Genomic DNA, 13,141 nt, shown 5'->3' on the forward strand with positions numbered 1-13,141 from the left:
CAAACTTCCTTGCTCATAGGTTTATTAGTGAGAGGTATTCCCAGATATTTGGATGGTAACTTATCTCTTTGAAAGCCAAGAATTCTAGAGAGGTTTCTCTGAATAGCAATGTCAGTATTAAAAAAGAAATTTTTTGATTTGGTGAGGCTTACCTCTATACCAGTGGCCATAGCAAAGTCGTTCAGGATTTGTTTGAACGCTTTAGCTTCCTTGACTGTGAGTGTACCCTGCAGCATGGTGTCATCCACAAATTGTTGATGAGTCCAAGCATCCCCATTCGGGGTGAATTTGAGACCCTGGATTCTTCCTTCTATATTGGTGGATTTAATGGCTCTACCTAATCCTTCCATCATGAGAATAACGAGGAAGGGGGAGAGCAGATCTCCTTGTCGGAGGCCTCTCGAAGGCCTAAAGGTTCTGGATGGAGAGCCATTAAGCAGGATTGAAAAATTAGTTGTAGTAACCAGGGCCATTATCCATCTTATCCAGTTGTGGTCGAAGCCGTATGCTATTAGTACTTCCCTTATGTACGACCAGTTGAGCTTGTCATAAGCTTTCACTAGGTCAAGTTGTATGATCATCCCCGCTGGCTTATTTCTCTTAAGAGAATAAACCACCTTGTGAGCTTGAATTATATTGTTTAGAATTTGCCTTCCTTCCACATAACCAGTTTGCTCCTCAGACACAAGCGTTGGAAGTAGGGGCTTGAGTCTTTTTGCAATTACTTTGGAAATAATTTTGTACACCACATTGCATAAAGCTATGGGTCTAAATCTGTCTGGTGTCATAGCTTTTGCCTTCTTTGGAATCAAAGCTATGAAAGAAGTATTAAGCACCCTCAAAACGGTTTTGGATCTTCTCGAGTCCTCCATAACTTCAAGGATATCTTGTTTGACTATTTCCCAGCATGTTTTGAAGAAGTCAACATTGAACCCATCCGGTCCTGGAGCTTTCCCCTTTTGCATTTCTTTAATAACTTCAGTAACTTCCTCTTCAGTCACTGGCCTATTAAGATTGTAATTGTCTTCCCTAATTACAAGCTTTGGAATGTACTTTGTGAATTTGTTGATAAATTGTGATATGTCTATGAGAGGCTCCTCTGCTATGCTTTGGAAATGTTGTACCAGAGCACATTCCATTTCTTTGTGGGTGCTGAGCTCTTTCCCTTGTGTGTCTCTGAATTTTGAAATCCTGTTATGTGCCTTGTGATGCATGGTTGACTTGTGAAAAAACTTGGTGTTTCGGTCCCCTTCTTTAAGCCATTGCACTCTCGATTTTTGCCTCTAGAAGATCTCCTCTTGCTGGCATCTGTCATCCCATTCCTGTTGAAGAGTGTCAGCTTGCATTTTTCTTTCCTCGGTAAAGTGTAGAAATTTTGAATAATTTAACACATATTCAATGGAGATTATCCTGATCATGTACTATTGCGGAAAACATACACAATACATAAGCTCCTCTACGTTGATCATCAATATAGCAGCATCAATAACAATAAAACATCAAGAGCATTCACACATTAACACAGTATGTATCCCGGGGAAAGCATCTCGCTAAAAACCCCAACTATCTGTATATTAATGATTGAGTCATGTAACATTACACAGCATAACACTTCTCACAAGTATCTCCACCTCTGTTACACACAATACAGCTCAGATCTGATCTCCAAATCTCTTCCACAGCTTGCCTGCCTCCACTGCTCAATACCTGCTCAAGAACTGATGAGAATGACTCACCAAACTCGTTTTTCACCTGCAAAATAGTCACTCACTCTTTGTTGGACGTGAGCACAAGCTATAATGTGGGCAAATACGTGAGCAAACTCATTGGCATACTCAATCCCTTGATTGTGCAAGATCTGGTGCACAACTATAGTCACAACTGATAGCAATCTGATTCTCTACCACCTGTCCCTGTTGAACTGAACATGCACTGACATGCAACTAAGTTAACTAATGTATTCATTAGTTGTATTATGAGTTAATAACTTGTGAATTAATTAATAACTAATTCACCCAACTCATCTCTAGTCTATTTGCCAGTTAGACTAAATACAACCAGTTTAACAAAGCTAAACTGAACGCAACTCCATCAACTCCACAATCAACTCCACCAAACTCAACTAATTGAGTTCTAACTGAAGTCATGCATGCAACAACTCAACTGACTCATAAGAAAAGCGTATTTCCTTCTGACAGCTGCATGTGCCACCTCTGTAGCTCAAACTGAAGTGCTCCAAGAGAATAAGATTAAGTTTATAGTCCAAATATTATTGTGAGATAATAATATTTGACTTTTCTATTTTTGACAGCTAGTCTAAAAATAGACTTTGATCACTCACACTGTGATCACTCACACTTTCATAAAAAATAGAAGTCCATCTATTTTTTCCCAACTTGATCAATCATCCATAAACAACAACCTGCAATCCATAGACATGATCCATATGTCTAAAAATAGACATAGTCTAAAAATAGACTTGCGCCAAAAATAGCCTGCGGGCCCACTTAGTGAAGGCGACTCTTTTCACTAAGCTCCATCATCTTGTTGCAATCTCAACACTCCCTCTCGACAAGATATGGATTATCAGCAACCCCTATCCTGCCTCGGTGGTACTCGAATTTGCTCCTGGTGAGAGCCTTCGTCAGAATATCAGCATCCTGATCCTCCGTTGGAATGTACGAAAGTAACATGATCCTCCGCTGCACACAATCTCTGATATGATGGTACCTGATGTGCTTGGACCCGAACAACCCGACCAGGATCATCCTCATCCACATAGATCTCTGCTTCCTGCTGTACCAAGAAACTGTTGTCGATCCAATACTGAAGACCCCTCCTGATGTGCTCTTTCTGTCCGTTGGGCTCCCTGTCCAATCTGCATCCGTGAAGCCACAGAGCTTCACCTCATCCTCCTGTCTGTACCACAAACCATATCCCAATGTGCCTCTCAAGTAGCGCAATACATGCTTGCCCGCCTTCCAGAAGAGCTTGGTAGGTTTAATCATAGCTTGTGAAAGCTGGTTAACTGCATAGCATATATCGGGTCGTGTATTGACCAAATATATCAGCGACCCCACCAACTGTCGATAAACAGTGGCATCCACTTCTTCTCCCGAAGTGGCATCCTCCTTCCTCCAACCTCCAGGAAGAGGAGTATCAACAGGCTTGCAGCCATGCATGTTGAACTTCTCCAGTATCTCCCGAGCATACTTGCCCTGAGAAACAAACAGTCCGCCATTGTGCTGCCATATTTCCAATCCCAGGAAATAGTGAAGGAGGCCCAAATCCTTCATCTCAAACTCTGTAGCAAGATCCTTCTTGCATGACAGTATCAACATCTCATCACCCGTTAGAATCAAATCATCAACATACAGTACAATGATAAGCAACTTACCCTCCACCACAATCTGGTATAGGTTCGGATCCGCCTCGCTCTTGGAGAATCCAAGTCTTGTGAAATAGCTGTCTATCTGTGTGTACCAAGCACGTGGTGCTTGCTTCAACCCATACAGCGCTCTCTTGAGCCTGCACACATGCGACTCGCTGCTGAAGACTTCAAAGCCTTCGGGTTGCTCAATGTACACCTCCTCCTCAATGACTCCGTTGAGGAACGCAGTCTTCACATCCATCTAATGAATGTGCCATCCCATCTGCGCTGAGAGAGCAAGAATCGTCCGTATGGAAGAATACCTTGCGACAGGTGCAAAGGTCTCCTCATAATCGATCCCCTCAATCTGTGAAAAGCCTCGGGCAACAAATCTTGCCTTGTACTTCTCCACACTCCCGTCAGCTGCCTGCTTAACTTTGTAGATCCATCTCGAACCCACCACTGATTTCCCTTCCGGTCTAGGAACAATCTCCCATGCACTGTTTCTGACAATACAATCATACTCTTCCACCATGGCGTCTACCCATGCGGGATCCTCCACAGCTTCCTCGAAAGAGGATGGCTTAGTCACAACACACTTGCTCATAAGAGCCATGTATCCAGTGTACCGATCAGGTGACTGTCTCTGCCTGCGTTGGGCTGTAGGTGGTCCTACAACTTTCTTTGCATCTTGAGCCAGTCGCTCAGCTTCTGTCAAGCGCTTTCGCCCTCTGATGGTTGGCGCTGCATGAGTGGTCTCTTCCACTCCATGAACCTCGTCCTGTGGCTGATCCACGTCCTGAAGCTCATCCTTAGGAACTAATAGCTCCTCATCTGCATGCAAGTGTAGCTCCCTCTCAAGCAAACACTTCATGGCTTTCTCCTCCTGAAATTTTATATCCCGTCGCACAACAGTTTTACCACTGTCTGGCAAATACACACGATAGTTGTGGGGCATATCAGTGTACCCCACAAATATCCCAACCTCTGCGGTCGGCTCCAACTTCTTCCTGGCATCCTTCGTCACATGCATGTAAATGTTAGCACCAAAAATCCTCAAATGAGAAAGATCAAGCTTCTTACCAGAATAAGTCTCCTCAGGTGTACTCATGCCAAGTATCCTATGAGGACAACGGTTCTGCACATAAACTGCTGTATTGCATGCTTCCGCCCACAAGTGAAGGGGTAGGCCCTGATCATGCAACATTGCTCGTGCAGCACCCACAATCGTTCTGTTCTTCCGCTCAACTACCCCATTCTGCTGTGGGTTATGGGGAGCTATGAGCTCTCTACGAATCCCTTCTGTCTTGCAGAAATCCTTGAACTCGTCCGAGATGTATTCACCACCATTATCGCTCCTAAGAGCCTTCACCTTCTTCCCCGAATCCTTCTCGACCAGTGCTTTGAATTCACAGAACTTTGAATATGTCTCGCTCTTCTTCTGCATGAAGAAGATCCAGCACTTACGAGAGAAATCATCAACAAAAATCACATAATACCTGTGTTTTGCTGTCGAAGCAACTGAGAAAGGTCCACACACGTCTGTGTGAATTCTCTCAAGGATCGTCGTGGCGCGACTATCCTTCTCGTGAAAGGTGGCTTTCACAAACTTCCCCAAAGTACACCCCTTGCACTGATCTGACTGCGCAAGTGTGCCTTTAGGAAGCCCTGTAGTGATCTGCTGCAGTATCTTCAAGGCTCCATGGTGAAGGTGACCCAATCCCTTGTGCCACAACTCGCCATCATCCCGGTTCACTAATCCTTCTGCCTTGCCTGCCATTGCTGCGCATCCATCTACATGCAACTGATAAAGGTTCCTCACTCGAACCCCTATCTTCCGGGTCTCACTAGTTGTCTTGCTGCGCAGGAAGGCCTTTCCCTCGCTGAAAACAACATCATACCCCTTGTCTTCTAACATCGCCACTGAGATGAGATTCTTCTTCAATCCTGGAACATGCATGACTTCCTTCAATACAAAGGGTTTACCAAACTCCCTCTCAAAGGAAATGGTACCGATACCGGTCGCACTGTATCTACCATCATCGCCCATCTCGATGTGCACTCCAAGATCTTTGTCCTCCAGATCAGAGAACAATTCTCTATCTCCCATCATGTGAAAAGACGCACCACTGTCCAAGAACCACACTGATCCCATCACACTTGAAACCAAGCATGCGATCAATGAAAAATCAAGCTCAAACTGAGAAGCTAAGGCCTCTCCCCCTGCAGATCCAGCAGCTTGCTTGCTCTTCTTCTTCTGCGGACAATTTGTGGCATAGTGTCCGTGCTGGTGACAGTGAAAACACTTCACCTTGGACATATCCTGCTTCTTGCCTTTCGCACCAGACTGAGAAGCTTTCTTGCTCTTCCCTTTCTTTGCTTTGGCAGCCAAAGCACAATTCTCTTCATCAGATACCTTTGATGAAGATCCATTCTCATACTTATTGTTACTGAGTTTATCCTTGAGCGCCAGGTCTCTCTTGCTTTGGAATAACATTTGCAATCTGTTGAAAGACATTTTCAACAACACTGTTGCAAACTTCGAATTCCACCAGCACCAACTCAACCGCTTCCGATCTAGAATTCGTGAGAACACAATATTTCTCGTACAGAGATTGATTGTATGGGCATTCACCAGATATCTCACCTTCCAAAAGAAGGATGAATCCAGAGGCTACCTGGCCCGATTAGAGACTCTGCCTGAAGAAATAGAATGTAAACACTTCCTGAATAGTAGATCCAATGATCAATCCTCGCTTGATATCCTGTAAAAATCTCTTCTACAAATCAAGCAGCTCCGATACCATGTAGAAATTTTGAATAATTTAACACATATTCAATGGAGATTATCCTGATCATGTACTATTGTGGAAAACATACACAATACATAAGCTCCTCTACGTTGATCATCAATATAGCAACATCAATAACAATAAAACATCAAGAGCATTCACACATTAACACAATATGTATCCCGGGGAAAGCATCTCGCTAAAAACCCCAACTATCTGTATATTAATGATTGAGTCATGTAACATTACACAACATAATACTTCTCACAAGTATCTCCACCTCTGTTACACACAATACAACTCATATCTGATCTCCAAATCTCTTCCACTGCTTGCCTGCCTCCACTGCTCAATACCTGCTCAAGAACTGATGAGAATGGCTCACCAAACTCGTTTTTCACCTGCAAAATAGTCACTCACTCTTTGTTGGACGTGAGCACAAGCTATAATGTGGGCAAATACGTGAGCAAACTCATTGGCATACTCAATCCCTTGATTGTGCAAGATCTGGTGCACAACTATAGTCACAACTGATAGCAATCTGATTCTCTACCACCTGTCCCTGTTGAACTGAACATGCACTGACATGCAACTGAGTTAACTGATGTATTCATTAGTTGTATTATGAGTTAATAACTTGTGAATTAATTAATAACTAATTCACCCAACTCATCTCTAGTCTATTTGCCAGTTAGACTAAATACAACCAATTTAACAAAGCTAAACTGAACACAACTCCATCAACTCCACAATCAACTCCACCAAACTCAACTGATTGAGTTCTAACTGAAGTCATGCATGCAACAACTCAACTGACTCATAAGAAAAGCGTATTTCCTTCTGACAGCTGCATGTGCCACCTCTGTAGCCCAAACTGAAGTGCTCCAAGAGAATAAGATTAAGTTTATAGTCCAAATATTATTGTGAGATAATAATATTTGACTTTTCTATTTTTGACAGCCAATCTAAAAATAGACTTTGATCACTCACACTGTGATCACTCACACTTTCATCAAAAATAGAAGTCCATCTATTTTTTCCCAACTTGATCAATCATCCATAAACAGCAACCTGCAATCCATAGACATGATCCATATGTCTAAAATAGACATAGTCTAAAAATAGACTTGCGCCAAAAATAGCCTGCGGGCCCACTTAGTGAAGGCGACTCTTTTCACTAAGCTCCATCATCTTGTTGCAATCTCAACATAAAGCCATCTGTGATAAGGATCTGATTGATTCCTTGTAGTTTCCGTTCAACCTCTCTTTTAGCTTTGAAAATATTTCCAAACTCCTTTTTGTTCCATTCTTTAAGCCTGAGTTTGATGTGTTTCAGTCTCTGTTGTAGGAGAAATATATTAGTGCCTTGAACGGGCAAATCTTCCACCCACCATTTACCAATATTACTGATGAAGTCAGGGTGAGTGAGCCAGACATTTTCAAACCTGAAAGGTCTGTTCCTCGAAGTGCCTATACAAGAAGCTTCAAGTTGGATAGGTTAGTGATCTGAGCCTCCAAAAGGAAGGATTGATGCAGTCAAGTCAAGGCCAGTGAGAAAGAGGTCCTCCGAGATTATAAATCTATCTAGTTTAGAGGCAACTTGAGAAGCCCCTCCCCTCTTATTGTTCCATGTGAAAGTACCATTTATTGTCTTCGTGTCCACTAGTCTCATGTCGATTAGGAAGTTCTGGAAGGCAATGGAGTCTCTACCTAGTGTTCTGGTCCTGCCTTTTTTTTCTGTAAGAGATTTGATCATATTAAAATCCCCTCCCAGAATCCAAGGCATAACAAGATGTCTCTCTCTCAACTCCTCCAGTGAGGTGAGAAGCTTGAGTTTGTCTTCAAGTTTTTGAGGACCATAGACATTTGTGATCATATATATTTCCTTATCACCCAAAGGTTGGATTGCCATTGAAAGGTAGTTCCTGGATGCCTCAGCATCTAGGATTCCAAGTTTCTGGGGATTCCAGAGAGTGAGAATCCTGCCTTCCGTGTTGTCTGCTTTAACTTCTAGATACTCATACTTAATGAGCCATTTGCTATGTATCTCTCTGATTTTATCTATTGAACATTTTGTTTCCTAGATAAACACCATGCTTGTTTTTTCTTCTTTTATTCTATTGCTAAGATTTATTTGTTTCCTTTTACTTCCTAGACCCCTAATGTTCTAGGTTGTGAGCTTCATTATGAAAGATTTGTAAATGAGTAACTAGTAAGATCTTTCATCTTACCTGAGTTAATCATGAGTGTCCCACACTCTGTCAGCAGCTCATTCTGTCTTTTCCTTCCTCTTTTCCTGCTTGGGTTCTTGGAAGAGTGTCTTGATGTTGCCTCCATCATTTTAACCCCTCTATTTTCCTAGCTATCATGGTTTCTTTTGATTCTAGAACCCTTTGCTTGAGATCTCCAGAGGAAGAGCTGTTGTACTCTGTCAAACTCCTCTTGTGGTAGAGAATCAACCCCTTTGGTGGTTCCCTGCTCCAAGAACTTTTCTAGATCGAGATTATCCCTCTCAAGAATCTCCTGTAGTTTGTGGTCCTTTGTTCCAATTTCACTTGGGGTCATCTCATGGTCCCTATCAAGTTCCATGATGTTTAGCAAATCTTCCTTTAGTTTGCTGTTCTCAGGTACATCCTCCATGCTAACATCTTTATCCTTCTCTGCAGGATTATCCTTCGATGCTTGGTTCATCGCATTGTTCCCATCTTCTTCTTCTAAAATCTCAAAACTGTTATGACTTGGGTGTTATTCCTGACTAGTTTTCCTTTGGTACTTTTTTCCTCCTTGCCCTTTGCCTCTCGTCTTGGTAAAGCCTTCAGGGTCTTTGCCTTTGTTGGTTTTCATATTGTCCTCCAGTTTGTTTAAAGGGTAATCTTTGATAAGGTGCTCGTGCTCATGACATTTACGACATCTGAATGGGACATGTTCATAGTCCACCGCCTGCACCCATTCTTCATCATAAACTTCTAGAATGATTTCATCTGGAAGTGCTCCTGATAGGTCCATTTCTACACAATTTTGCGCAAAGGGGGTGTATTTTCCTCGCAGAGTCGCCTATGATATTTTAAAAAAATGACCTAATTTATTGCCTATGGCCTTTAAGGATTCAGGCAGCCAGTAATCTAAACCTAGGGAGTAGAGTCGTATCCATACCGACACTGATGTGAATGTTTCTCATTCCGGGACAAAATTCATCACCCATGGTCGCATGTAGAGTCCAGCCGTAGCATAGAAGTATGGTCCTCCTTCGAACACTTTGTCTTTGTCCTCTAGGTTTGTGAATATCACTGTGAAGAAACCCTTGGACCGAAGGTGGAGGGTTATTTTCCCCTTAGGCTTCCATTAGTTTCTTATCCAAGCCTGCAAAGCCTTCTCCGTCGGCCATATCCTCATAAATTTACATATAATTACGTATGCCGCCATGTGATCCCTGTGCTCTTGTAGCGCTGGATTATTTAAAACAACCCGGGGTTTAATGGCTGACTTGGGTTTGCAGAGTCCTGTCACATTCCTGTGCTCAACTTTTTGACTGCTGCCTTCTGTTCTCTTCTCTCCTCTAACTTCCTCATGATTCTTTTCTTGCTCATGAAAATTGATGTTTTCCGACTTTTCTGTGCTGATCATCTCCGTTCCTGCCTCCATTGGCTTTTTGAAGCGATTCAAACCCGCTTCCTTGTTTCTGTTTGCCACTACATGGCTATAGGAGGGAGTAGAACTCCCCCCTCCACGCCCTTCCATGGCTACCAACAATCCCTTGTTGGTCCAAACCCTCGTTCTTCGCTTTCCCCCATAGCGCCATCAATTGCTTAGTGGTATCAAATCTCTTTTCACTTTTCACTCTAAAAAAGATTTACACCTAAAGAGATTTGATCCCTCTAAAAGATTAATAAATCCAAAAATAAAATCAATCTAAACTGATTTTATTTTCATTAACTTAAAATGTTAAATATTACAATATCTCTCCTACTAAAACATTTAAACCGTAGTTAGAACATAAATGATCTCACTACTCCATTAACCTACTCCTTCCTCATGCACAATATTATAAAAAAAAAGGACGAACCACATTAACGTCGCTGTCTCGCGCAAAATATACAACATTGTTTCCACCTCCCATGATCCATCCTCTCAGAATTTCACACAAACATTTAAAACGATAATTATTTAGTTTAAACCTTTTCACGCTTACCCTAACTATAAGATCATTCCACCCTGAAGCAAAGCGTCCGATACACAGCAAGGAGCCGCGGTTGTGTTGGCAGGAGGGTTTCGATATGGGTAAGTAGGTGTCACAGTATTTTGGATGCGTGATTGGGGTTTTCGATTGTTTTTGTTCGTGTTAGCATGGATTCCCTAACTTCTCAGAAAGGAATTCGGCGAGCCGAATGGTTCTAGAGTTTTGGGTTTTTTCCCCTTTCACTGTCCTCTTTCTCAGGGGTGGTTTTATAGTATCAGCTGATCAATTGGATGTTCTTGCATTGTTTTTGCTACTGAGATTCTATATTAATAATGCCATCGTTTGGAGGGTTTATGGGGTTTTGGGCTTGCTGTAATCGGATCTGAAAGGTTTTTAAGATATTTTGGTGGGGCGGAGTGCAGGGGCGTATAAGTACATTGAGGAACTATGGAAGAAGAAGCAGTCGGATGTAATGAGGTTCTTGCAGCGAGTGAGATGCTGGGAATATCGTCAGCTTCCGGGTATAGTGAGGGTGACAAGGCCCAGCAGGCCTGACAAAGCTCGACGTCTCGGTTACAAGGCGAAGCAAGTAAGGCCTCTGATTTTCTATAGTTTTTTAAGAGCTGGTTTTCATATCTTCTCTCTACTGTATAGATCAGCCTGTTATCAGATTCAATGCAGCATTTATATATATATGAAATGCATTATTTCTTATGTTTTTCAAGATTGAAACTTAAAATGCAGTGTGAAAAGGGTTCAAGTCATTGATTAGTAGATATGCCATACCAAGCAATGTAACCAATAAATCAATAAGATTGATCATGTTCTGTTAACCACTATACCGGGATCATACCATATTGCCTAGGTTATAATGAAACTAGGTCTTGAACCGTATCTTTTTAACCTTCTAATTTCTGAGTAGCTTTACATCAAGCAAATTGTTAGAATTTACTTTGTGCTGGCATACAATGTTTGCTTTACTTTTGCCAGAATATGAACTTCCATGAGAGGATTTACTTTGTGTCGGCATACAATGCTTGGTTGAATTTTTCCAAGAATATGAACTGGCATGAGTTGGCCTTGGCACTTCTCTGTCATGACTATATCTGGTTTTGCCTCTTTTGCCCTGATTTTGATCAAATCCAAAATATGAACAGATGGGTCATCAGTTTGTGAAGTCGAAATATGTTGTGACATTGCCTCAATCACACTTGCCACAGCCTTCTCACTGAAGAATAAGAAGGCCATTTTGTCTCGAAGTTTACTTGGGTGAAAGCCACCAATCACTTTTGCCAGTAACAATGCATGAAGAGAAATTTCTTAACAATGCTTTGGCTTGATACCTAAATATCTGCTGCTGATTTTAGGAGCTCCGATGGCCTGCAAAATGGATGTATTGGCATGCAGAACCTGTCAAGAGGAACTATTGGGGTAACTATAGGAAATCGAGAAACTACTGCCCATCCATATAACGTCCTTGATCTATTGAATGCATAGTAGCTATGTATTAAAAAAAAAGAAAATTAAGTGAACCAAAAAAGGGTAAAAACTGAAAAGTAAAAAATGGTGTGTAGAGTGACAATTAACCCTATATGTGTTAGATAAATGTTTGCTAAAAATGGAGGAGCATTTTTTCAATTAACTTGTTGAAAAAGCATTATTCGCGGGCTGTAATCAAGTCTCATTTAAAGGGGTTGAAGCAAAAATGTTTATTCGCAATTTGCACAGCCTGTGCCATGTCCATAGAATTGCATATACATTATCATACCAAGTTCTTAATAAAAAGGTTGAACTAGTTATTTTTGTGCTGCCATTGTGTAAACCAAGGTTGAAGACTTTGAGCTTAGATGATGTTTATGTAACTCTTGTTGAAGATCCCATTTCTAATAGTGGTGAATCAATGATGAGTTTGATATGGGTGATCGTGTTGATCAGTGATTTGTAGTAGGATAGTGGCCCAATAACTTGTAGCATTGTTTTTGGACTCTAGAGGCCACTTAGAGCCTTATTGATTATGTATGTTGTTGTTGACATGTATTGCACTCTGTGCCATTTTGATATATTCACCCTTACATGGTATATTGTTAATTTTAGGCAACAATGGTATGTTCTATGCTTTAGAGCAATTTTACCCCAATTTTTTTACTAGCCCAATATCAATATCTAGTTTAGCAATCACATCAACATGATAGTAAAATGCAGATAGAACATAAACATAAACAATAGAAGACAAGCCAAGAAAATAGGACACAAGATGTGGCACCAGCCAGGGACAAACCCCTATCTGGGGAAACCTTGATCAATTCTTCTTATAGTCTTCAATAGTTCAACAGAGAGAGATAGTACAATTACAAATTTGATATTTTATAACAGCAGTAAAAGAGCCCTAACTAGAAAAGTCAATGCTGGTCAACAGTGTAGATTTGACCCTCAACAATTCGGTCAACTTCGGCCTCCAAACAGCAAGACGAAACTGCCCTCAAAACAATTGAATTCTGCCCAATCAAAATTTGGTCAACCAGTTAACAAATTGCCTCGATTTTTGTGCCTAGAAATGCGCCCTGCCCAATCAGAGATAACCCTCACAAAAACGCAGTCAAAGGTGGTCAACGCATGGTCAATGCAGTCGAGATAACCTCCTGAAGTTTTCGGTTAAATCTGGTCAACGCAGGGACAACAATAAAACAACCTTTCCTTTGCATGTGTGGAGAGAGAAAGAAGCCCATAAATCCGTACCCAATCATGTGAGGAGAGAGAGATGATGAAGATGAAGTGTGTCCAAATGAGGATGAGGCATCATGT

The 13,141-nt window shown here is 41.5% G+C and overlaps 1 protein-coding gene across 1 annotated transcript in view; it reads left to right on the plus strand.

Moving 5' to 3' along the window:
- The first annotated feature begins 10,280 nt into the window (after window positions 1–10,280).
- The window catches only part of LOC149242196 (large ribosomal subunit protein eL15y-like), a 35,824-nt gene continuing 32,963 nt past the window's right edge, over window positions 10,281–13,141 (plus strand). The window contains exons 1-2 of the mRNA XM_089374184.1: window positions 10,281–10,440; window positions 10,762–10,928. Coding sequence (XP_089230310.1) covers window positions 10,437–10,440; window positions 10,762–10,928 — 171 coding nt within the window. The 5' untranslated portion in view covers window positions 10,281–10,436. The remainder of the gene's footprint in view (window positions 10,441–10,761; window positions 10,929–13,141) is intronic.

Source organism: Pinus tabuliformis, chromosome 8, assembly GCF_031772625.1.
Source record: "Pinus tabuliformis cultivar Carrire ecotype Pingquan chromosome 8, CPIR1, whole genome shotgun sequence".
Lineage (NCBI taxonomy): Eukaryota > Viridiplantae > Streptophyta > Pinopsida > Pinales > Pinaceae > Pinus > Pinus tabuliformis.